Below are 23,619 nucleotides of genomic sequence, written 5' to 3'. Positions count from 1 at the left end.
TTTCCTTTTTTTGGTCAATTAAGAGAAAAATTTTAAGTATTCACACTAGTTTTTACAGACCCACTACGAAATCTAGGTGTAAAACTACCAACATGTGGGTTTTTAAAAGACCCTAATTTAGACTGAGAATAAGGAAATTCCACCTTCTTTAATGAAATAAACCCTGGCACTCTGAAGACAAGGGAGGCCAGCCCACACAGCCCCAGGACCACCTGTCACCGCCGCTGACACCCAGGGGGTACAACATGTGAGGACGGGTGCGAGGCGCTTCTTTCTGACAAAGACTTGCTCACAGACCCAGCCCGGTTCACAGGCAGGACTTGACCCTGTCTCCCTCTTCCCAGCTACCTCTAACATCGACTGCCTGTTTGCTCCTAAACCTATACATTGCAACGTTCAAAACCCAAAGAGCACACAAAGGCAGATGTCCAGGCATCTTGGAGGGGATAGGTTCCAAACATTAAGAGAGAGGGATAAGGTTCTTCTGAATTTCTTTTTGAAAGTCTAAAGTTTTAGCCATTTTGAAAGAAATATTATGTGTGTTCAAGTACATAAATTCAAACCAGGCCTAAATGTAACCCACTTGTTTATAGAGCACAATACTGCGTTCATACAGCATAGATTATTCTATATACTTGAAATTTTTTTGTCATTGCATTTCTCTCAAATTATTGAATGTCTAAGTTATCACAATTTGAACTGGCCTTCCATGGGGTATTTCCAAGGTGTTTCCTCTTCTTAGCTTTATATTTACCAACATTACTTTCACCAATTTCAGAAAGGATACAGACAAAGGGACAAGCAAATATAGACGTTAATTAGTAAAAGTTCACCCATATAAATAATCTGCAGTTAAGATGCCACTTACTTGACGGAAAACAGGTGTTTCTATAGAAGTTAAAGGTATACAAAAAGAACCTCGGCTCTAAATTTGCTATTAATTTGTACTATGAAGAATTTCAACTCATTCCATCTGAATTACCACCAATTCTGAATTAGTAGATATGAATTAATAAAGTTGAATAGTATGAAGAACTGCCAAGAATTTAGAACCCAAACATCCCTGAAATACAACAATAAAAAGGGAATTTAAAGTTTCTCTGGCTTAGAATATTATAATATAAACAACTTCAAAGTGGTAAGTAATCTGTAATCACTGAAAAAGGATATTGCTTTTTTTAACGTAAAATATATTCTGCCAAAATATATTAAACCTTCACTTTCAGCCTTAAGAGAAATTATCTTCTAATATTAAAAAAAAATCAAAATGTTAGTAGGTCAGCTGAAGTTAAAAGTAGTCTTAATGGTGGCTATTAAATCCTGGAGACAGAATTAGAACTCTTCCCTCCTACCACCCACACAGTTTCCATGAGTCTGGTCTGGCAAGAAAATTCTTCATACTGCCATGTTTTAGGTAACAAAAGCATACGTTTTTAAGACTAAAGTGTCCCCTCAACCTACGAGGGCAGAAATGAAGAAATGTAAGAATCACCAGTTCTTTAGCATTTTTGCATCATGGTGCCCTTTGAGAATCTCTTAAATGCTATGCACCTTTCCCCCCAAAAAAGCACACATATGCACAGACACATAAAATGTCACATACAACTTGAGGAGTCACAGACATTCGCTCTGCTTCTATGAGAAGTTCTCATATGACAATATAAACAGATAAAACTTGAAAATCTATGGTTTTTTAGATGTCCAAAAGATTGCTTTCCTTCCTTCTTACTACCTTGAGTGTACTTTCCTCTACTTTCACCCACTAGGACTGATGCTGTTAGAAATGAGAGTGACTTTTCTATTATACGTGACTCTCTTTTAGACCAGAGGTCCACCAATTTTTTCTGTAAAGGGCCAGAAAGTACATATTTTAGGCTTTGCAGGTCATTCAGGCTCTCTGGGCACTAATCAATTCTGCCATTGTAACAGAACACAACTGCAGCCATAAACAAGTGGGTGTGGCTGTGTCCCAATAAAATTTTATTTACACAAAACAAGCAGTGGACAGGAGTTAGCCGGGGAGTTCTAGGTTCTCGACCCCTGGAATAGAAGAATAGGTTCAACAACTCCACAGGAAGCAAAAAGACAAATACAGTTAGATCCCTAACTTATACGATCCCTAAAAATAATTCCCAGAAGGATTTAAGACCTGAATAAGAAAAGCCAAAGCTTGCAACTTTTAGAAGAAAATAAGAAAGAATGTCTATGTCACTGAAGGAGGGAAAGGTTTCTTAAGGAAAACAACAACACAGTGTACAAGGGGGAAAAAACCAAATATTTGACAATAAATTTAAAAACTTCTGCACAAGGAAAGACCACAAATAAAGTTAAAAGATAAGTCACAGACTAAAAGATATCTGCAACAAAAATGACCAAAAAAGAACTAGCCTTTGAATACCTAAGAAGAAATACTAAGAGACATACAACCCAGCGAAATAGGACCTATATGCGCACAGGCAAATCACACTGAAAAAAAGAAAACTGAAGAGTTAAAACACATGAAAGGATGCTCACCTTAACTAATACTTGGGGAAATGCAAATTAAAATCACAATGAGATACCACTTCACACTCATGAGACTGGCAAAAATTTTTAATTCTGATAATAACAAGTGCTGACAAAGGTGTGGAACACTAAGGATGATGCAACAAGCATGTTTACAAGTATCTAAGAAGTCTAAAAATCCCTCAGTAGAAAAATAAACAACAAATTCAAAAAGGTAAAATTGTATATCAAAATTATTCCCAACTGTTTTTAAATTAACCTCTGATTCTGCGACTGAGGGAGTCATGTATTGTAGTCCTATGGCCATAAATATGAATTTAGCTTTTTGAAAGAATTAACTTGCTATGATAAATTAAATGACTGCTCCTACCAATAACATGTCATATACCGCTTGCAGATGTGCAAACTCCACTCCTAGTAATACACTAGAGAAACTCTCGCACATGTGGCACTGTCTACTACAGCACCATTCGCAATAGCAAAAAAGTAAAAGAAGTGAAAATGAGGAAAGCTAAAAACATGGACAATGGGAGAATAAAAAATATCCTGTGCTATATTTATTCACTGAAATATTACACAATAGGTAACATGAATAAATCAAGTCTAAAAATGTATCAACATGGACATACTTAAAAACTGGTATATAGAGTAGGGATTTTCCCCTACTTTTTTTTTTTTGGCAAACTGCAAAAAATATGTATAGCATGACACATAAATGGGAAAAACTTTTAAGGCACCACATGTATAGGTACACGTATTTGTTGTAAAAGCAAAAAACCCTGGGCAAAAAGGACAAAACCAACCCGGAGGGAGCAGTTACCTTGGAAGAAGAAAAGAAAAAAATGAGAGAGGGTGGGGAGGAAAGGGTCTTTAGTTGTCTCTACAATACTTTATTGCATTTCATTTTTTAAAACTAGGCTTTTTTAAGAAAAAAGACTGGAAAAGTGAAATTTTTGCTTATTTCCAGATAAAGTTGAAAGTCTCCTTTAGCACTCAATTATAAAGATTCTGTATATTCACTCATTCTCTTTTGCCGCTGACATCAACAAATGCTACAGTCCTCCATCCCAGGGCCATTCTGAAGGGCTCCTGACAGGTGCTAGCACATGGCCAAGAGACTTCCAGGAAGGCTTGCCCTGGGCTTGACTGCAATGTTTTCATGCAATGATTTGGACACATTTTCTAAATGCACAAATTTCAGCTCCAAACACAATTGAAAGCCAGGCAGTCTACAACTGGTTGGCAAGCAGGCTGGCAAAGACTCACTTTAGCCTACTGGGTGAGAAAATGAAAACGCATGGGCTCTACACCCAAACATTAGAGCATGCATTCACTTTAAAATGCAATCAGAAATCCAGACCAAAAATCATTTTCTCAAGGGCACAGAAATAACAGAGTGCAGAAATAAGACAATACCAATGTCAGTAAGTAGTAATTATTCCATAAAGACAAATATTACCATTACACTAAGGATTATGCAATGAGTATGCTTGTAAGTGTAGAGTAAGTTTTAAATCCCTCAAAAAACCCCCAACAAATTCAAAGAGGCAAAATTACACATCAAAATCATTTCAATTCTCTTTAGATTAGCCTGATACTGTGACCAAGGGAGTCATGGATCGTAGCCCCATGGCCAGAAGTGTGAATTTAGCTCTTTGATAGAAGAATTAGCTTGCTATGATACATAAAATGATTGTTCTTATCAATAAAACTTTTTATTCAAAGACAGTCACTATTTAAACACTAAATACACTAGACTATTATAATCCTTTGGTCCTTTCTTTAATAATTTCAAAATTAATAAAAGTCAAAAATTTGGACAGATCTGTGTCACTAAATGGCTTTCACTATTGTTCACAGAATAAAACCCTTAATTGATTAATGATCTCAGGGTGTCTATCGCCATCTAGTGAACAATCAGTTCAATTACCACACCAGTCACTTGACTACCTAGTCTGTTTTCCCTGTGATTTAAAATATATGTCCACTTACTGCTACCAACTTGCCCAGTATCTTTTTTATGTCTCCCTACACATACATTGAGAATAAACACAAATACAGATGGTATTTATATAGATTCACTTTCGAGTATCTGTCAACTAGGTTTCCATATTACTTCTCTGGAAACATCGAGTTCATTATTTTTAAATAACTTGCACACCATGAGGTCCCTCATACAATTCCTTAACCATTAACTAATTCCTCTACCACCGAGCAATTAAAAATCATAGAAGAGTTTAAGTGTGAAAGATCACACCTGGGAAAAGACAATATTGATGTCCATTTGACACAACTATTAGCATTTTTATTATAAACCTGTTTTTAAAAGTACAATTAGTAATTACTCTGAGTACTCTAGCAGCCATAATACATTTGATTACAGAAATTATTAGGTCACCAGAGCCAAACCTGCATGATTCCAACAAACTGAGCACACACAGACTTAAAAATAAAAAGGGTGGGGGGGGGGCTTAAGGCCTCCCCAGACTGTGTATTAATCTATATTCAAATGCAAAATTTTATAATCTTTTTCAGACGACATGCTACCAGGTTTCCTTCTCATTAATTTCCAATTGAACCTTAATCTAATTTATCCTACAAGGACTTTAAAAGCAATCAACTTCTAGGATTTTCAGGTTACTATATTACTTGGTCTACTCTATCTTAGTACAAAAAAGATAAGTCTGATAAGTTACAAAGATATTCCAAAATCTCAGCAAACTGACTCTCATTTTACACTTCGCTCCTCCTACCTCTTTAATAATCAAGAGATGCTTGAATTCACAAAGACCTAATAGTGCGTACGGAAAAAAACAGTAAACCCAAAGACAGATTATCACATAAAATACTTCCATCCGCCAGTGCTAATAATTATCATCAATACGTTACAATCATTTTTATTATAGGAAATAATTTCTGTACGTGGCTTTGAATCCTCTTCTAGAATAAGATTTCCAGGAAGCAACTGTGTAATTATTATTTCTCATTAACTTCACATTACTTTAAAGGCCCGTTTCCCACCGTTGTTGTATTTTTTATTTGTGGGAAGGAGCAAAGGGGAAAGAGACAAAGGGAAGCAGAAGCCAAGAACTTAAATCACATATGATTATTTCTAGATCTGTCTGAAGTTCTTTGTTTTTTAGTGGGAAGGGTAGGGTTTTTTTTAAATAGTTTATAAAGATTTGTTGTTATATTTTAAATAAGAGAAAAATAAAAATTGAGTTTAAATTCCCCATTAAAAATCGAGCTAAACAAAAATATTGCCCTTAAAGTACAATGGATTAGGGGAGTGGGGGAGATTATTGGACAAATTTGGGGCTTATCATTATCAACAGTGCCCTTTTAAGCTTGTGGATTTCTGAGCCAATGCAGAAAATGTAACAACAGGGATTTCCCAACAGCAAGAGGCACTCTCCAAGGGAGTAAATTGTCAACTACTGCCTCTCATGAGAAACTTAAGAGTAACCTTGATCCAATCTCAATAGTCAACCCATGTATTATCACCCAGTTGGGGCATAGTGAGTGCACTTCCTAATACAAAAATAAGATGGTATTCTATCAGAAGCCACTGGATACATACAGAGAAATAAAATTTAAATAATTTTAAAGTAAACTTAGCCAAAGAAACTGAAAACATCCTTTCCTCACTTCAATGAGCCCCTAAAACACCTGTATCTTCTCAAGTAAAAAAGGCCTATGTCTTGAGATGAGTATCGAAAAAAATGTTCTTCTAGGAATAAGAAGCAGAATATAAAGCAACAGGAGAGCCATCCTGAGATGGAGCAGACAACCCCCATGTAGCAAAAGCCTTACAGTCAGGAAGAGCTGGATTCCCATCCAAAAAAGTCACTTGTTACACTTCACCTCTGAGTTTATTAGCTTCCTCATCTGCAAAATTGGAACACTCTTGCCTCTATCAATTGATTCTTATGGGGTCTTAAGGAAATAACGCATCTGAAAGCTTCTCGCATAATGCTGGTGTCCAATACATGCCTTGCCCTTCCTCACTGTGCCCTCAGCGGCGTGAAAGCGGGCTCCCAACAGAAGAGCACCTCTCAATATCCTGTTCGTTTCATGCCAGCTAGATCTGCACTGTCCAATACAGCAGCCACTAGCCACATGTGGATATTTGAGGTTAAATTTATTTTAATTATCATTAAATAAAACTCAAAATCCACTTCGTCAGCCAGCTATCAAGTGCTCACTAGCCACTTGGGGCTTGCGGCTATTGCACTGGGTATTGCAGATGGAGAACGTTTTCATCATCTCAGAGTGCTATTAGACAGTCCTGATCTAGACTCTAAGCAGGGGTTAGCATTTTTTTTTTTTTCTGAAAAGGGCCACATAGTAAATATTCTAGGCTTTGCAGGTCATGCAAGTCTCCACCTTGACTACTCAACTTTGCCACTGTACTTGCAAAAGCAGCTATAGATGATACTTCAACGAATGAGTATGACTGTGTGCCAATAAAAATTTATAAAAATAGGTGGCGGGCTGGACTGGGCCCATGGGCTGTAGCGTGCCGACCTCTACTCTAAGAGTACTCTGAGTCCAGGCCCCCAGCATGAGCATTCTGCCCATAACCACTACCTCCTTAAGACCGAGTAGTCTTAAATCCACTGACAGAAATCAGTATTTTACTGCAGTTAAATGGAATATAATATTTAACATAACTGTTCTTTTACAAACTAAGGAAAACCCATGCACGTGGTGCTAAAGCAAATGAAGCTTTTAGTGTTTACAAAGGGACAGTACCTCAGATCTGTTTGGTATCTGGCCCATGTTTCTAAAACCAATTACTCTCAATCTATAACTCCAGTCCGGATATATTCCTGACACTGCGGACTTGAACTGATATATCCAGCTGCCTACTTAACATGCCTACAGATCTATTACAAGCCACAAAGGTAACACATCCAAGATAAAACTCTTAATCTTTCTCCCTCAGATTTCTCCTTCTTAATAAATGGTTCTACTAGCTAACCAGCTAGAAGACAAAAATGGAGGCATCCTCCTTTCTTTCTTCTTTTCCCTCACACTCCAACCTAATATATCCGCAAAAAAAAACTAGCTCCCTTATGTCGCTTAGTTCTCATTCATGTTAGCTCCTAAAGAAGCCTTCCCTGACCAAGCTAAACTAGCCAGTCATCTTAACACTGTCTAGCCCTCCACCCTGTTTACTTATCTGCACAGCATTATTTCTATCATAGTCTCTTATTTTTTGTATTTGTTTATTCACTTATTTAGACTCTGTTTTCCCGAATGACGCTCTCCCCACCCCAAGCCCCTCTACACCCCCTGCCCTAGGTAGAATGTGAGCCTCATGATGCAGGGACTTTTTAGGTCTTGCTCAACACTCTATCCCCAGTACCTAGAACAATCCATGGCACATAGCAGATGCTCAATAAATAAATACACACACACACACACACAAAATGGACGAAAGAATGAATCCTTACTTAAAAAGCATATCTGTCTCAAATTTGTCCTAAGAAAGGGATACTTGAAGCTGTATAACTAGGTAACAAACTTTTTGGCTCTCCTACCCCATAACATGTATAGTTTAAAATACTCTCATTTTTAGATATGGGACTGTTACGCCATTTACCTCCCTTCCTTTGTATGTCACCAAAGCAGCCAGTGGTTTGGCATAAAATCTGCTGTAGGAAAATCCCAGGCAGCCGTACATACTGTTTGCTGTGAGCTTCAAAGCCTTCTGTCGAATGTCATACTGCAGGCCACACAAGGACAAAAGACAAACAAAAGTATTTACAGATGCTTCAGCATTACATTAGATGCTTTCTAGCTCACCAATGAGAAGGGGAAACCCGCAATAACCCTGGAAAAAAGAACTCTTAACATAATCAACCCATCCTCCCAGATCCATGATTCCCTGACCTCCTAGAATCAAGTAAACACAGACTCCAAAGCTCCCAGAAGTCAGAAGGATCTTGCTCAGATACAGTTCTGCAGATAGACATGCCTTGTATTTTGAGGCATAGTGTTTTTGAATGGTTTCCTACCCACCAACTTAAAATAAGCACATGCATTTGCCCACAGCATCAAGTTTAAATCACTCCTAGATAATCAAATTTTCAAAGGTGAGACTGTCACTCAGAGGTTGCTGAGTGGAAAGAGATACCTGAAGAGCAAGGTCTGGATTTAAATCTTGCTGTTTCATTAGTTGTTTGACTTGTCTTCTCCGCTCTACCAGTTTCCGGATCTCTCTGGGCAAAATGCCCATTTCCAAGCTTGGCTCTGGCAGCTCAGGGATCTGTTCTTGTTCTCCATCCTGATGAACACACGATGAAAATTTCAGACAAATCAAAATTTCATGAAATGAATTCCCAAAATCATACGTTGTGGGAGCTTACCCCGTGATCACATCTTGAAAAGCTACTTTCTTGTCTAAGTAAAGGTCAACAAAGTGTGGGTGGTAGAAGAAAGAGCTGAGAGGGCTGCAGAACAACTCAACACTGCCCTCTTCTCCTCCAATTCTCTCAGCCCATCATTCCCAGTACCTCCCCCATCTAGTTATTGAAAAATGTAGGTATCATTTAAAGAGATGAATTTTTACACATGCTCCTTTCCCCCCCTTCAACAAGACTGGGGAGCAATATGTTTGGGGAAATTGTTTTTAAAATAAAAACACTGGGCTTCCCTGGTGGCACAGTGGTTAAGAATCCGCCTGCCAATGCAGGGGACACGGGTTAGAGCCCTGGTCCGGGAAGATCCCACATGCGCACGGGCAAAGCAAGTAAGCCCGTGTGCCACAACTACTGAAGCCTGCGAGCCTAGAGCCTGTGCTCCACAGCAAGAGAAGCCCCCACTTGCTGCAACCAGAGAAAAGCCCGCGCGCAGCAACGAAGCCCCAATGCAGCCAAAGATAAAATAAGTAAATTTATGAATAAATAAATAAAAATAAAAACACTAAGAGAGGTCTCTAAAATTTAAAAAAAGAGAAAAAAGCAGCTAAACTACTGTTAAGTCCTGTGTACTAGCAAACAAAACGCTATAAAAATTTTTTAAACTATGGGGAATCGTAGCAATTATTGTAAATGTTTTAGACTGAAAGATAAAAATATAAATACTAAATCAGCAGGTTTCTTTTAGGAATTTGGAGCCCATATTTTAATAGGCCATGACATTTCTAAAAATTAATACATGTATATTCCTTAGTATTTATGTGGTACCTTTTGTCTACAAATTGCTTTGCAATCAGTAAAATAGCAACATTTTAAGAAAGCAACCAGCAGTCTTCTTATATTAAAATTTACAGCAGGAAAATGCAGGGAAAGCATTGGACCATTTTTCTCAAGGCTCCATTAATTCTATTAACAGGCTGCCAAGAAAAGCCAGGCACATTTGCCCTTGAAGGTTCAAAATTAAAAATAAACCTCTTGGCTTAAAGTATGTCAAGTCAATGCCATTTGATAACCCAGTCTTTACAAAGCGTCTGATTTTATAAAGATCAATAACTTCAAATGAACGACCTCACAATAGTAACAGGGACCTATTATTGTTTTCCAATAGAGCAGATGATGACAGCAAACCTATTAAAGAGATCTTGGTACACATTCCAATTTATTTACAGCAACTATGGAGGTGCAATAAAAAGTAAATGGAAAGGATCTGGAGTCAGGAAATTTACAATCCAGGCCTGGCTCCAGCAGCACTAGCTGTTCTCAAGACCAAATGAGGCACTGCACAGGAAAATGATACGGAACCCATAAACTGCTACATGTATAGTATTTTTTAGATGACCTCTAAGGTCCCTTCTGACTCTGAAATGTTTTCACATCCAAAATCCAAACTGGAAAGCTCAAATAAACAAACTGGTGGCGGGGGGCAGGGTTGGGGAGGGGGTTGGCGCTGGATAATGACAATCATCCTAATACTGACACAGTAGCAGAACAAAGCCCACAGAATATTATTAACCGAATGTAGTCACCACCTTGTGGGGATGTCTACTCAATACCTACTCTGTACAATTATCCTCTAGGCCCACAGAGGAGCCCATCCTCAGCAGCCGTATTTGTACGGGGTGAACACACTCCTGTGGTCATGGCTGACGGGTGAGTGTGTTCACCAACTCAGGCAAGCCTCTAAGATTCCCCCTTCCGGGAATATGGAATTGGGACTGAAAAACAGCCCCCAAGCGTGTGGCTGGAACCGAAAGACATGTAAATTCAGGAGCTAGAGGGCAAACAGACATCTTCTGCCCCGTGTACAAAGAAGCAGAGAAAAACATAGAGACAATAGGTTAATTTACATCTTTTCCTGCTGGAGAACCAAATCTAACCAAATTCCCTACTGACAATCAATTGTATAAGCTTTATATACGAAGAACCACACATTAAGTTATTAAGCCCTACATAAAACTGTTGAATGAATGATCACTAGTTAAAATCCATGTGAGATAATTCAAAAAGATCCTTTTGAAGAGGATGTTTAATGAGTAGAATCACTAAGAAATGCTTTCATAGCCAAAATTTAAAAGCCTGAAAATAGCAAGTGTTTGGAGTAGAAGGGGAACAATTCACATACATGGCTGGTAAGAGTGCAAAACGGTATAACCACTTAGGAAAACAATTTGACAGTTTCTTATCAAATTAAACATACACTGCCCATGCAACCCAGCAAATTCACTCCCTAGGTATTTACCCCCCCTAAAATGAAAGCACACATCCACAAAAAGATCTGTACAAGAATGTTCACAGCAGTTTTATTAATAACAGCCCAAAACTGAAAACAATCCATATGCTCATCTCAGGGGAACAGATAAGGGTGAAATACTTCTTAACAGTAAAAATGAAAGAACTACTAATAATGCAATAACATGGATGAATCTCAAAAACATTACACTGAACAAAAAAAGCCAGATACGAAACAGTACAGGGCTTCCCTGGTGGCGCAGTGGTTAAGAATCCGCCTGCCAGTGCGGACACGGGTTCTAGCCCTGGTCCGGGAAGATCCCACATGCCGCGGAGCAACTAAGCCCGTGCGCCACAACTACTAGCCTGCGCTCTAAAGCCCGTGAGCCACAACTACTGAGCCCGTGTGCCACAACTACTGCAGCCCAGGCACCTAGAGCCCATGCTCTGCAACAAGAGAAGCCACCGCAATGAGAAGCCCACACACCACAACGAAGAGTAGCCCCAGCTTTCCACAACTAGAGAAAAACTTGCTCGCAGCAACAAAGACCCAACACAGTCAAAAATAAATAAAATAAAATTAATTAATTAAAAAAAAAGAGTACATACTGTATTACTCCATTAATATGAAATTCTCAAACAGGCAAAATTAAGCTATGGTAATAGAAGTCAGATCAATGACTGACTGATGGAAGAGGGGATTGACTATAAAAAGGCAAGTGTGACATATCACAACTCACAGGATGAAGCTAAAGCACTGCTTATAGGGAAATTTGCAGTTGTAAATATCTAAATTAAAAGAGAAGACCTCAAATCAATAACCTAACCTTCCACCATAAGAAACTAGAAAAAGAAGGGCAAACCAAACCAAAGAAACCAGAAAGAAGTAATAAAAATTAGCACAGAAATAAATGAAATAGAGAACAGAAAAGCAATAGAGAAAAATCAAGGAAATCAAAGTTGCTTCTTTGAAAAGATCAACAGTGGACTTCTCTGGCAATCCAGGTGTTAAGAATCCACACTTCCAGTGCAGGGGCATGGGTTCAATTCCTGGTCAGGGAAATAAGATCCCACATGCCACGACAAAAAAGAACAATAAAATTTGGTTAGAACCCAGGGAATTGACCTTAAAAAAAAAAAAAAAACCACACAATTTATGGGAATTCCCTGGCAGTCCAGTGGTTAAGACCCCACGCTTCCACTGCAGGGGACGCAGGTTTGATCCCTGGTCGGGGAACTAAGATCCCACATGCCGGCGCAGCCAAAAAATAAAAAAAGATTTTTTTTAATTAAAAAAAATCTACAAAATTGATAAACGTTTAGCTATACTGACAAAGAAAAAAGATGACTCAAATTACTAAAATCAGGAATAAAAGGGGGGACCATCACTACTGACCTTAAAGAAATAACAGTGATTAAAAAGGAATACTATTTACAATTTTATGCCAACAAATTAGATAACCTACACAAAATGGACAAACTCCTAGAAAGAAACTACCAAAAGTGACCAAAGGAGAAATAGAAAATCTGAATAAACCTGTAACAAGAGACTGAATTAGAAATCAAAAAAAGTAAAGTCTAACACCAGATAATTTCACCAGCAAAAGTTAAAGAAGAATTAAAGTGAATCTCTCACGAACTCTCCCAAAAAAAACAGAAAAGGAGGGAATAGTTCCCAACTCATTCTACGAGGCCAATATTACCCTAAGACCAAAACCAGACAAAAACATAACAAGAAAAGACAACTACAGGACTTCCCTGGTGGTGCAGTGGTTAAGAATCTGCCCGCCAATGCAGGAGACACAGGTTCGAGCCCTGGTCCGGGAACATCCCACATGCCACGGAGCAACTAAGCCCGTGTGCCACAACTATTGAGCCTCCCCGCTCTAGAGCCCGCAAGCCACAACTACTGAAGCTCGCGCGCCTAGAGCCCGTGCTCTGCCACAAGAGAAGCCACTGCAATGAGAAGCCCGTGCACCACAACAAAGAGTAGCCCCCGCTCGCTGCAACTAGAGAAAGCCCGCACACAGCAATGAAGACCCAACACAGCCAAAATAAAAAATAAATTAATTTAAAAGACAGCTACACACCAATAGCCCTTATGAATACAGAAAGAAACTCTTCAACAAAACACTAGCACATCAAATCCAGCGATATATAAAAAGCATTATACACCAAAGCCAAGTGGGATTTATCTCAGAGACACAGGTTGGCTCTACAATCAATATAACACATCATATTAAAAGAATAAAGAACAAAAACCGTATAGTCAACAGACGCAGAAACAGTAGCTGACAAAATCCAAAACTCTTTCATGATAAAAAAAAAAAAAAACACTCAACAAACTACTGATACTGATGGTATACTGATATGGCCTCATACTGATAAAGGCCAGCTATGGAAAACCCACAGTTAACATCATATTTACTGGTGAAAGACTAGATGCTTTCCCGTAATGTCAGGAACAAGACAAGGGTGTCTGCTCTTGCCACTTCTATTCAACTGTACTGGAGGGTCTAGCCAGGGCAGTTAAGCAAGAAAAGGAAATATAAGGCATCCAGATTGAAAAGAAAGAAATAAAACTATCTCTATTCACAGACAACATGATCCTATATATAGAAAATCCTAAGAAATCGCAAACTATTACAACTAGTAAATGAATTCAGCAAAGTTGCAGGATACGAGATCAATATACAAAAAATCAGTCATATTTCTATACACTTGCAATGAACAATCCAAAAATGAAATTAAGAAAACAATTCCATTTACAATAGCACCAAAAATAATGAAATATTTAGGAATTAATTTAATAAAAGAAATGCAAGACTTGTACATTGAAAACTAGAAAACATCTTTGAAAGACATTAAAGACCTAAATAAATGGAAAGACTCGATTTTCACGGACTGGAAGACTTCACATTGTTAAGATGGCAACATTCCCCAAACTGACCCACAGATCTGATACAATCCCATCAAAATCCCAGCAGGCATTTTTGCATAAATTGACAACCTGATTTTAAAATAAACAAAATGTAAGATATATCCCTACAATGGAATATTCAGCAATAAAAAGGAATGAAGTACTAATACACACTACAACACGAATGAATCTTGAAAACAATATGCTAAATGAAATAAGCCAGACACAAAAGGTCCCATATGACTCCATTTATATGAAATGTACAAAAATACACAAATCTAGAGGCAGAAAGATTAGTGGTTGCCTAGATCTGGAAGGCATGAAGGGATTGAGGGAGGTTACAGCTAAAAGGGATAGGGTATCTTTGGGGAATAGTGAAAATGTCCTAAAATTGATTGTAGTGAAGTTTGCAAACTCTGCAAATAAACTACCAGCCATTAAATCGCACACTTTAGATGGGTGAATTGCAGAGTACGTGAGTTACATCTCAATAAGGCTGTTAGATAAAAGACACAGAACCAGTCTGAGTCTCCTTCTACCCAACCCTCCCCCCTTTTTTGACCACTAAAAAAGGATATAGTGTTATCTTTTAAGAGGAAAAACTAGAACGCTGAGCCCTTTGGTTATCTTCCTTCTTTAAGTACTACTTTTAATCTCAATTTCCAGAGTTCCCAGTTGAATACAAACCTCTGTAACTTTCTGTGCCTCTGAAGCAACTCTTTGCACTGTTGTAAAACAAATGTTGAATTCCTGAATGATGGAAGGATACAAACTGTTGAAGTCCAGAAGCAAAATGAACTTATCATAAAAACCTGCAAGAAAAAAGCCCCATGTTACAAAAAGTCTTTTAAAAAAGTAGATTTGGCAAAACGCCATATTAGAAGTAATATATTATGAAACGATATACTATCCAGAGCTGTGAGGTAGACAAAAGGAAAAAAGGAGTCAACTACCACTCTGTAAAAATGACTTGGATTAGAGTGAAAAGTCAGGTCACAAAAGAAAAGGAAAGAAGAGATCCTGTCTCGCCTTGAAACCCCAGCAGTCGCCAAAGTATGCCATTATTATAGGCAAACACCTTCCCATATCAATTACTTTAGACAAGTGCCATATTCATTTCCAAAAAACGCTATTAAATTCTCCTTCAAGAAAGCATTCCTTCCCACCTACCCTCCACACCCCCACTCCCCAAATGTTTCATGAGCTATACCAGTGAGTGGTTGTACATTTTTTTTTACAATCACACCTTCAGGGAATAAAACAGGCAGCCCATTTACCTGTACACAAACTGCTAAGATCAGACAAGAGATGTACAAATAAATGTCAGCAGTGGAACGATCCACCCTTTTCACTTGGAAAGGGTGAACAGAAAGCTACTACATTTCTCTAGGACATTTACAAAGAGTTATCTTCACCTTGAGAAGAAACTGAATAAAAATAAATGTCCACAATTAAGACAATAATAACAACAGCAAGCATATATTGATAGCTTACTCTGTGTCTGGTACTATTATTCCTTAAATCTCTGTGTGGTATTTTTCTTGCTGTCATTTTAAAGAAAAGGAAACTGAGGCTTACAGACGCTAAAACAGGCAGCCCAAGAGCACACAGCCAGAATTCAAGGCCAGATCTATCTAACACCAAAGGACGAGTGATCTGTCTCATTACAACTCACAATAAAATCACTTTTGTCAAAAATGTCTCCTACTCAGAGTTCAAGTTACTTGATAAAACTGACATTCATTTCTGCACAACAATGTGAATACAGTTAACAACACTACTGAACTACACTTAAAAATGGTTAAGATGATTTAAAAAAATTTTTTTAATCTTTTCTATCTCTGTTTACCACGAAACATCTTCTTTGCCATTCATGATTACAGGAAACAATTATTCTCTTGTTAAAGCTCAATTTGGTAGTTACTGCCTGTACTTTAACTTTGCTGTCCAATTGCACTGGCCCTCGCACGCTGGGCAGAGGCGGAGCCCAAGAGTAGATGTGAGGAGACAGAGGCGCTCCTACCACAGGACAAATAGGTTGGCAAACTGCACAGAGCAAATCCTCCAACCTACCCCCTTTTTGTACCACTCATGAGCTAAGAATAGTGTTTTATATCTTTAAATGGTCAAAAAAAATTTTTAAAGACTATTTCAATGATACGTGAAAATTATACAAAATTTAAATTTCTATGTCCATAAATAAAGCTTTCTTGGAATACAGCAAAAAAAACACAAAAGATTCACATTAATTCCATGTTAGACTGGCAAACAAGATTTTCGCATGAACATAAGAAAATAAGGTCATTATGAAACCTATTCGCTAACCTACAAAACACAACTCAGGCCTTCTAGTTTCTCAAGCCTGGCTCTGCATTAAGTTCCTTAGCATCAGGGGCAAACTGAGCCGCTGCGTTGCCTTACCAACTTTGGGGTCCAATACCAAGCCTCCAGAATAAGCTGCCTTCTTACGTCCTTTTTTGTATTTACTGGTATCTCCATCAATGTCTTCATCTTCATCTCCCTAATATCAAATGGAAAGATAACTTCACCAGCCAGCAACTAATGGACCAATTTAGAAGGTTTATGATCCCCCCCCCGACCTTTCCAACTGCAGTACACAGTTCTATCTAACATTCTTTACTTTTAGTTAGTGGTCCTACCTCTGAGGAAAGACAGTTATTGTAATATTTTCATGAATCCTAATGAATGCCAAGCATGGTAGTTACCGAAACAAACACTATATCTGAGTTGATAAGTATGCAAATTCTACTTTAAAATATTTTTGAATTCACAGAACTTCACATTTTAAAATCAATGGACAGGGCTTCCCTGGTGGTGCAGTGGTTAAGAATAGAATCCGCCTGCCAATGCAGGGGACACGGGTTCGAGCCCTGGTCCAGGAAGATCCCACATGCCATGGAGCGACGAAGCCCGTGCACCACAACTACCGGGCCTGCGCTCTAGAGCCCGTGAGCCACAAGTACTGAAGCCCACGCACCACAACTACTGAAGCTTGCACACCTACAGCCCGTGCTCTGCAATAACAGAAGCCACCGCAATGAGAAGCCCATGCACCACAATGAAGAGTAGCCCCTGCTTGCCACAACTAGAGAAAGCCCGCGTGCAGCAACGAAGACCCAACGCAGACAATAATAAACACATAAATAAATTTTTTAAAATAAAATCAGTGGACACTAAAAATTCAACTATTCATATTATGTAAAATTTGAGATTCTAAGAGTCCTCTTAAATTCATTACTCTAACATTCATGATGTAAAAACACAAAATATTTTATATAGATATTATCATTATTCTCATTATTAATATGGATACCTTAAAATAAGTATGTCCATATAGTGAAAATTCTTTCCCAAGTAGTTTATTAATAGCCAACATTCAATACCTCAGCAGACATCAAACTCCTATAAGTTAATACTTCCTTTACTAATTTTGATAATGTGCATAAAACAAGCAAATATAAGAACCTGAGTCATTTTAACATTAAACTCCCATTCTGAATCAATTACTATCAGTGCTGATAAAACAGTAGCTAAGTTTTACTTCCAGTGTGATGGAGGCCACTTCAGAAACCTGATTGTAGTGACCTTAATCCTACTAGAAAATAAAAATGAAACAATGCAACACAAAAATAAAGGCTTATGGGTTCAAGGAAATAAATGGTTCAACTTGCATCTAAGTTTGGGTAGGGCTAACGAGGCAAAACACTTTCCAGGTATGGTCACCCATCAGAGAGGCCTAATGCCTCCCTCAAAGAATTTCATATTTCACAAATAATTTTTATCTGTATAGAGAAACGTAAAGAAGGAAATGACCACACAAAAACAACAGAACAAATGTGACACAGTTTCTACACGGAATTAATTCTTTGGGGAGCAGATACTATCACAGCACAAAAAAACCCCAAAAAACAGCTACCTAGATAATAAAAGGGGGGGATAAGAAAAAGCAAAACACTATACAATTTTGGACCCACCGGTTTTTGCTGAAGCTTTCTGAAAATCTGCTTGTCAGGCACAATATAGTTGTTTTCATAAAATGCATGAAGCAACAAGAACTCATTACGCTCGGATCGTCCACCCATCAGCGTCCTAGACTGTTAAATAGAATTTTTTTTAAAAAACTTGAGCTCAAAACCAGAATAAACAAAAGCAACTTCGAGTTGCTAGATTTAATCATAGCACCTCCTTCAAAAATCACTCATCATAACAAGGGCTGCTTTAAAAAAAAAAAAGGTGCTAAATTATTTCTAGCAGTTTCTTTAAGCATTATGGTTAAAAGGAGACAAAGAGCTTAAAATACTGACAACTTGGGCTATTTCTTTACTCCCAAATGGACCATTCCACAAATCAGACACATCCAGATGTCAGAGATGATCCTTATGTTCGTCCAAATTTCAACATACTGCACCTGGCTTTCCTCCCCTTCTCCCAAGCAGTTCTTCATTTTACAAAAGAAGCCCAGCTTTCAGAATACAAGTTACTTATTTTATAAGCATGCATTTAGACTCATTATCATATAACAACTACCCCCAGAAAACACTGGATCCAACAGGAAATGCTTTTTCCCCCTTTCTATGTTAAATTTACCATAATGTTCCCAGCGATGTTAGTGATCTGCAATGCTAATGGAAGAACATTTAGCTCACACATGATCTGCAGAATGAACCTGGCATCTTTCCAGGTGTGTTCCAATAGGTACAACAGATGAGAAGAGTGACTGTACAGAAAAGAAAGAATGAAACAGAATCAAGTAATTAAAAGAAACAATGATTATAATCATAACTTCATAAACTATCACAAAAAATTTTTGGTATAAGTTAACTTCAGAGCAACGGCACCTCGGCTTTGGAAACAATTTAAAATAAGGTCAGTATGAAATGAGGAATTCATTCATACCATTGGTCCCAATCAATGCCCTTCTCTAAAACACACAAAAAATCCCACAAAGATACAATCTGAAAACTCCCTAAATTCTTTCATTCATCCATCCATTAAATACGTATTGCATACCCACTCCGTGCCAGGCATTGTTCTAGATGCTGGCTGTGACCAAAACAGACAAAAATTCCTGTCCTCATGGGGGAGACAGACTATAAATTAAAAATTTAATATGTGATATGTTATACAACACTAAGCGTTAAGAAGAAAAACTAAGAAGCAAAGGGAATATTAAATGTCAGGAGCACAGACAAATTTTAGTTAGGGAACTGAGAAAGAGTTCACTGAGAATAAAAACCTGCAGGAGGTGAGAGAGCAATCTTTGTGGATGAGTTATCTCTGAGAGAAGAACATTCCAGGCAGACAAAACAGCACATTCAAAGGCCCTGAGCTGAGCATAAATCTGGCAGTTCTAGTACCAAGAAGGAGACCAATGGCTGCAACAGAGAGAATGATGGAGAAAAGCAGACGATAAGGACAGAGCTAACGGCAGAGAGACCCATTGTATAGGACCTTGTAAATCGAAATATGTACTTTGGTTTTTACTCTGCATGAAACAGAAAGTCATTAGGAGATTGTAAGCAGAGTGCCATATCTAACTTTAGCACGGTGACTCTGGTTCCTGGGTTGAGAACAGACAGCAAGGAGTCAAGGGCAAAAGCAAGGAGACCAGTGAGGAGGCTAATACAAGAAAGACCCAGTGACCCAGAAGAAAGAGGTTGGTGGCTTGGACCAGGGTGGGTCCAACAGAGGGGAAAAGAAGTGGTCAGATAGAGACATATTTTGAAGATGGAGCTGACAGGATTTCCTGATGCATGGAACATAAGATGTCAGAGAGAGGAATCATAGACGCCTCAGAGGTTCTGGGCTGAGGATGACTTTGGAGGTTTCCAGAGATACTGGAAAAATAAGAGGAACCTAGAGGAGAAGGTCAGGAGCTCAGTTTTGGAACAAGCTGAGTTGGAGGTTCAGGTCAGACATTAAGTAGAACAGGCAGGTGGAGACATGAGTCTGGAATTCAGGGAAGAGAGGTCTAAGCTGAGGATATGCTGGTGGGAGGCATCGGCACCCATGTGGTATTGAAATTCCTGCGACTCAACGAGATCACCCAGGGAGGGAGCACAGTCAGAAAGAGAAGCAGTCTGAGGACTTGGGAGGAACAGGCAGAAAAGAACGAGAAGTGGCCAGAGGGGTAGGAGAAATTTTAAGAAATAATCAAGCACAAAGTTTCTGTTATGCAAAATGAGTAAGTTCTGGAAATCTAATGTACAGCAACGTGGCTACAATTAACAATACTGTATCGTATACTTGAAATCGCCTAAGAGGGGTAAATCTAAAGTGTCCTCACCACAAATAAAAAAAACAAAAAAAAAGAAAAGAAAAGAAAAAAATAGTGATCGTGTGAGGTGATGAATAGGTTAATTAGCTTGATTGTGAGGATTATTTCACAATGTATATCAAACATCAAGTTGTACCTTAAATAAAATACAATTTTTATTTGTCAATTTGACCTCAACAAGGCTGGAAAAAAGAAATAATCAGCAATATCTCCAAATAACTGAATGACTTCTCAGATTTTATATTTCTAAAATATTTGCATTAATTTCTGAATTAATGAATTAAGGGCAGAAACCTAAATATCACATCAATTTCCAAACTGCTCTCAGGAAGCATCAAGATGGTGTTAAATGAGGGAGATATTATGATAAAATTAGAATAATTCAAAAAGCAAAATAATTCAAATTACTCAAGTAATGGAGATGGTGATGCTGACATGAAGAGAGACAATTTCCCCTTCATAACACCACAGGCTCCTGTCCCTCCAGCCTAAGGATGATTCTGGTGTCTTGCTGTTGTTAATTTCAAGACAGACAAATTCTGAAGCATGCAGGATCATACCTGTACATATTTCGTACATCTTCCATTGGGATTACAACCCTTTCAGTTTTCAGAATCTGTTGAACAAGTTCAGACAAATGGTAGCTTTTACAACGAATCAATTCCTTTGCTGAAATTTCCACATCACAGATCATTCGGCCACAGGTAGCATTTCTTTCACCAAATCCACTCCTGCCCTACAAGGGGAGGACAAAAAGCAAATCCCATGGAAGAACAGACACTGAGAACATTTCATTCTAACTTGCTTTGAGGCTAGCCCCAAAATTATAATGATGAAACTCTCATTCTTCCATTCATGCATTCATTCAGTCATCAATCAAATATTTTTGAACACTGACTACATATCTGACACTGTTCCAGGCACTCAGAATATAGGGATATAGCAGTGAGCAAAACAGAAAAGATTCCTGATCTCAACTGAAATATACAATAAAAAAAAAAGAAATTACATAGTTTTAGGAGATCATTAAGTACATGGAAAAGAGAAAATAGAACAGGGTGAGGGGAACAAGGAATTTGGGGGGACTACATCTTAAATACGGTGATCACATAGACCTCACTGAGAAGATGCCATATAAAGAACCCTGAAGGGGGTAAGGAGTTAGCAAAGCAAGTGTTTGGATGAAGTGTTAATAACAACTCTATCGCCATAAAGATATGAATAGGAAAAGAAGCAAGAGCACTGGCCCCCAACTCCAAACTGTAGCAGCAGAATCCTCTGGAGAGCATTATAAAGGTACAGAGTCCTAAGTTCTCTGATGAGGCAGCATGCCGTTTTACTGATAGGCTTCAACTAAAATAAGATTTCAAGCGCTGAGCACTGTCAGGTTTAGGAAATGAAGGTGCTTCATCCAAAACCACCTCAACCTCCCTTCAGTGAAGCAAGCAGGTAGAATGAGAAGTGACAAGCTTTACAAGAGTCAGACGGGGCCTGGGTTCAAAATTTTAGTTCTTCCCTTTACTAGCTCTAAGATCTTGAACAAGTTCTGCCACCCCTGTGAGAATGTGCAATAAACCTGGAGCTGCTGTGAGAGAGAATGAACACAGAAGGCATGCTGCCCGTTGCCTTCTTACATACTCTGTGTCTGCTCCCCTCCCCCAACCCCCGTTCCTCCTTCCCATCTCCTTCCTTAACGAGAACCCGCAACTCTGCTCTTAGGGATGCCCAAGTGGAGCTAACAAACATGTGCTGTCTCTAGATTCTAAGAGCTGATTTTTAAAACTACCAGTGGTTTTTACCAATAAAATGCTGAATTGAAAGGAAAAGGTGTTTAGTGCCAAAGTTAAAATGTCCTATCATAAGGCAACAGATTCCTAGTCAAAGAAGCACAGGGTACCCCCTGGTAGCTACTTCATATAAAGAAGCCAAACAGAGAAGTTAAGATTTTGAAAATTATTATTACCCCAAGCTTTGGCATGTTGGATCGCTTCAGCCGACCTATCTTGGACCAGTAAGGAACTTTGCACACATTAATTCTCTGCAGTAGCACTTCCAGTTCAAACCCATAAATATTATGACCCTAGTCAGAAAAAGAAGGCAGCCAATAACATTATAAGAAACGCAAATTAGAGGATTTATCTTCATATGCATAGAATTTCTTTGCCCTTTCTTTTTCTGGTCTCTAATTGAAGGCATCATGAGCTTACCTCCGATTGGGGTCCTTTCTTCTTCAGGAATTTATTCATCAGCAGCATTCATTAGCCTTGACATTAACAAGGCTGCTAAGCAGATTGCTGGAATAAACTTTATTTTATCCTAATTGATGCAAAGTTCATATGATGTCTTTTAATTTGCAACTCATGCTTCACAGTCTCATGCAAATTTTAATGTCCCATACTTTTTAGGTGATCAGTAAAAGCTGTATTCAAACAATTTCATCTTACTTCCTTAAAAAACCAAGAACCCAGCTATGTTGCGTGACAGTTTACATAGACTTCTTAGAAAACGGAGGAAGTGCATCTAGTTTCTTCCTAAAGAACTGAGTTCAAACACTAATGATTTAGACTCTTAATCAATGTGCAACTAAATAAACATATACTATCACTCCATACTTCAAATAAGAAATTTGCTAAAAACATGGAAACAAAACTATCCCGAGTAAAAAAATCTCAAAAATATTACCAAATTTTCCGTGTCTGTAATGATAATTCCCATCATGTGAATTATGTTTATTCTAGTAAGTTAAACTAGATGAAGTTTAAAATAAATTAATAAACAGATTTACTTGTCACTAATTTTAATTAAAAATATATACCACTATATATTTATGGCAAGTTTGTCTATTAAACTAAGAGACCCAAAGGACATGAGGAAGTCTCATTTCCAAATTATCATGCCTGGGATTAGGGACTCAAACCCATGTCAGGATTCTCTCTTATTTCCGTTTGGATTTCTCACAAAGTCTTGGCTCTTACACCCTAGAGCAGGCCAGCTACCCTAGACTCCAAGATATCTCCTTGGGGTCCAAGAGAGAGACTACTAGTGGAGATTGGGTGAGGGCCTGGTGCTGAGCCAGAGCACCACAGGAGGGCACTGTGGATAGAATCTTCCCAGCACTTTCAAGATGGCTCCTGAAATACTGTAAGGGAAGTGGGTGCAGAGACACTGGTAACAACCTACAGGCTCTCAGTACTTTGGCTACACCATCTTCCAGAGAGGTGTCCAAGGGCAAAAACAAACAC

The 23,619-nt window shown here is 38.3% G+C and overlaps 1 protein-coding gene and 1 long non-coding RNA gene across 4 annotated transcripts in view; one reads left to right on the top strand and one right to left on the bottom strand.

Moving 5' to 3' along the window:
• The window catches only part of LOC309653016, a 633,104-nt gene that overhangs the window by 94,841 nt on the left and 514,644 nt on the right, over positions 1-23,619 (top strand). The window lies entirely within an intron of this gene.
• POLA1 (DNA polymerase alpha 1, catalytic subunit) overlaps positions 1-23,619 on the bottom strand; it is a 292,429-nt gene that overhangs the window by 227,070 nt on the left and 41,740 nt on the right. For 2 of the 3 annotated variants that reach the window (XM_082446929.1, XM_082446930.1), the window contains exons 19-26: positions 22,341-22,457; positions 20,938-21,113; positions 18,688-18,817; positions 18,075-18,194; positions 16,501-16,600; positions 14,767-14,891; positions 8,648-8,797; positions 8,114-8,236 (exon numbers count right to left, since the gene is read on the bottom strand). In XM_082446929.1, the coding sequence (XP_082303055.1) occupies positions 8,114-8,236; positions 8,648-8,797; positions 14,767-14,891; positions 16,501-16,600; positions 18,075-18,194; positions 18,688-18,817; positions 20,938-21,113; positions 22,341-22,457 (1,041 nt within the window). The remainder of the gene's footprint in view (positions 1-8,113; positions 8,237-8,647; positions 8,798-14,766; positions 14,892-16,500; positions 16,601-18,074; positions 18,195-18,687; positions 18,818-20,937; positions 21,114-22,340; positions 22,458-23,619) is intronic. The other variant, XM_082446931.1, reaches the window with a different exon arrangement.

Source organism: Balaenoptera physalus (assembly GCF_965194825.1).
Source record: "Balaenoptera physalus genome assembly, chromosome: X".
NCBI classification, from domain to species: Eukaryota; Metazoa; Chordata; class Mammalia; order Artiodactyla; family Balaenopteridae; genus Balaenoptera; species Balaenoptera physalus.
This window is presented reverse-complemented; position numbering and strand designations above follow the sequence as displayed.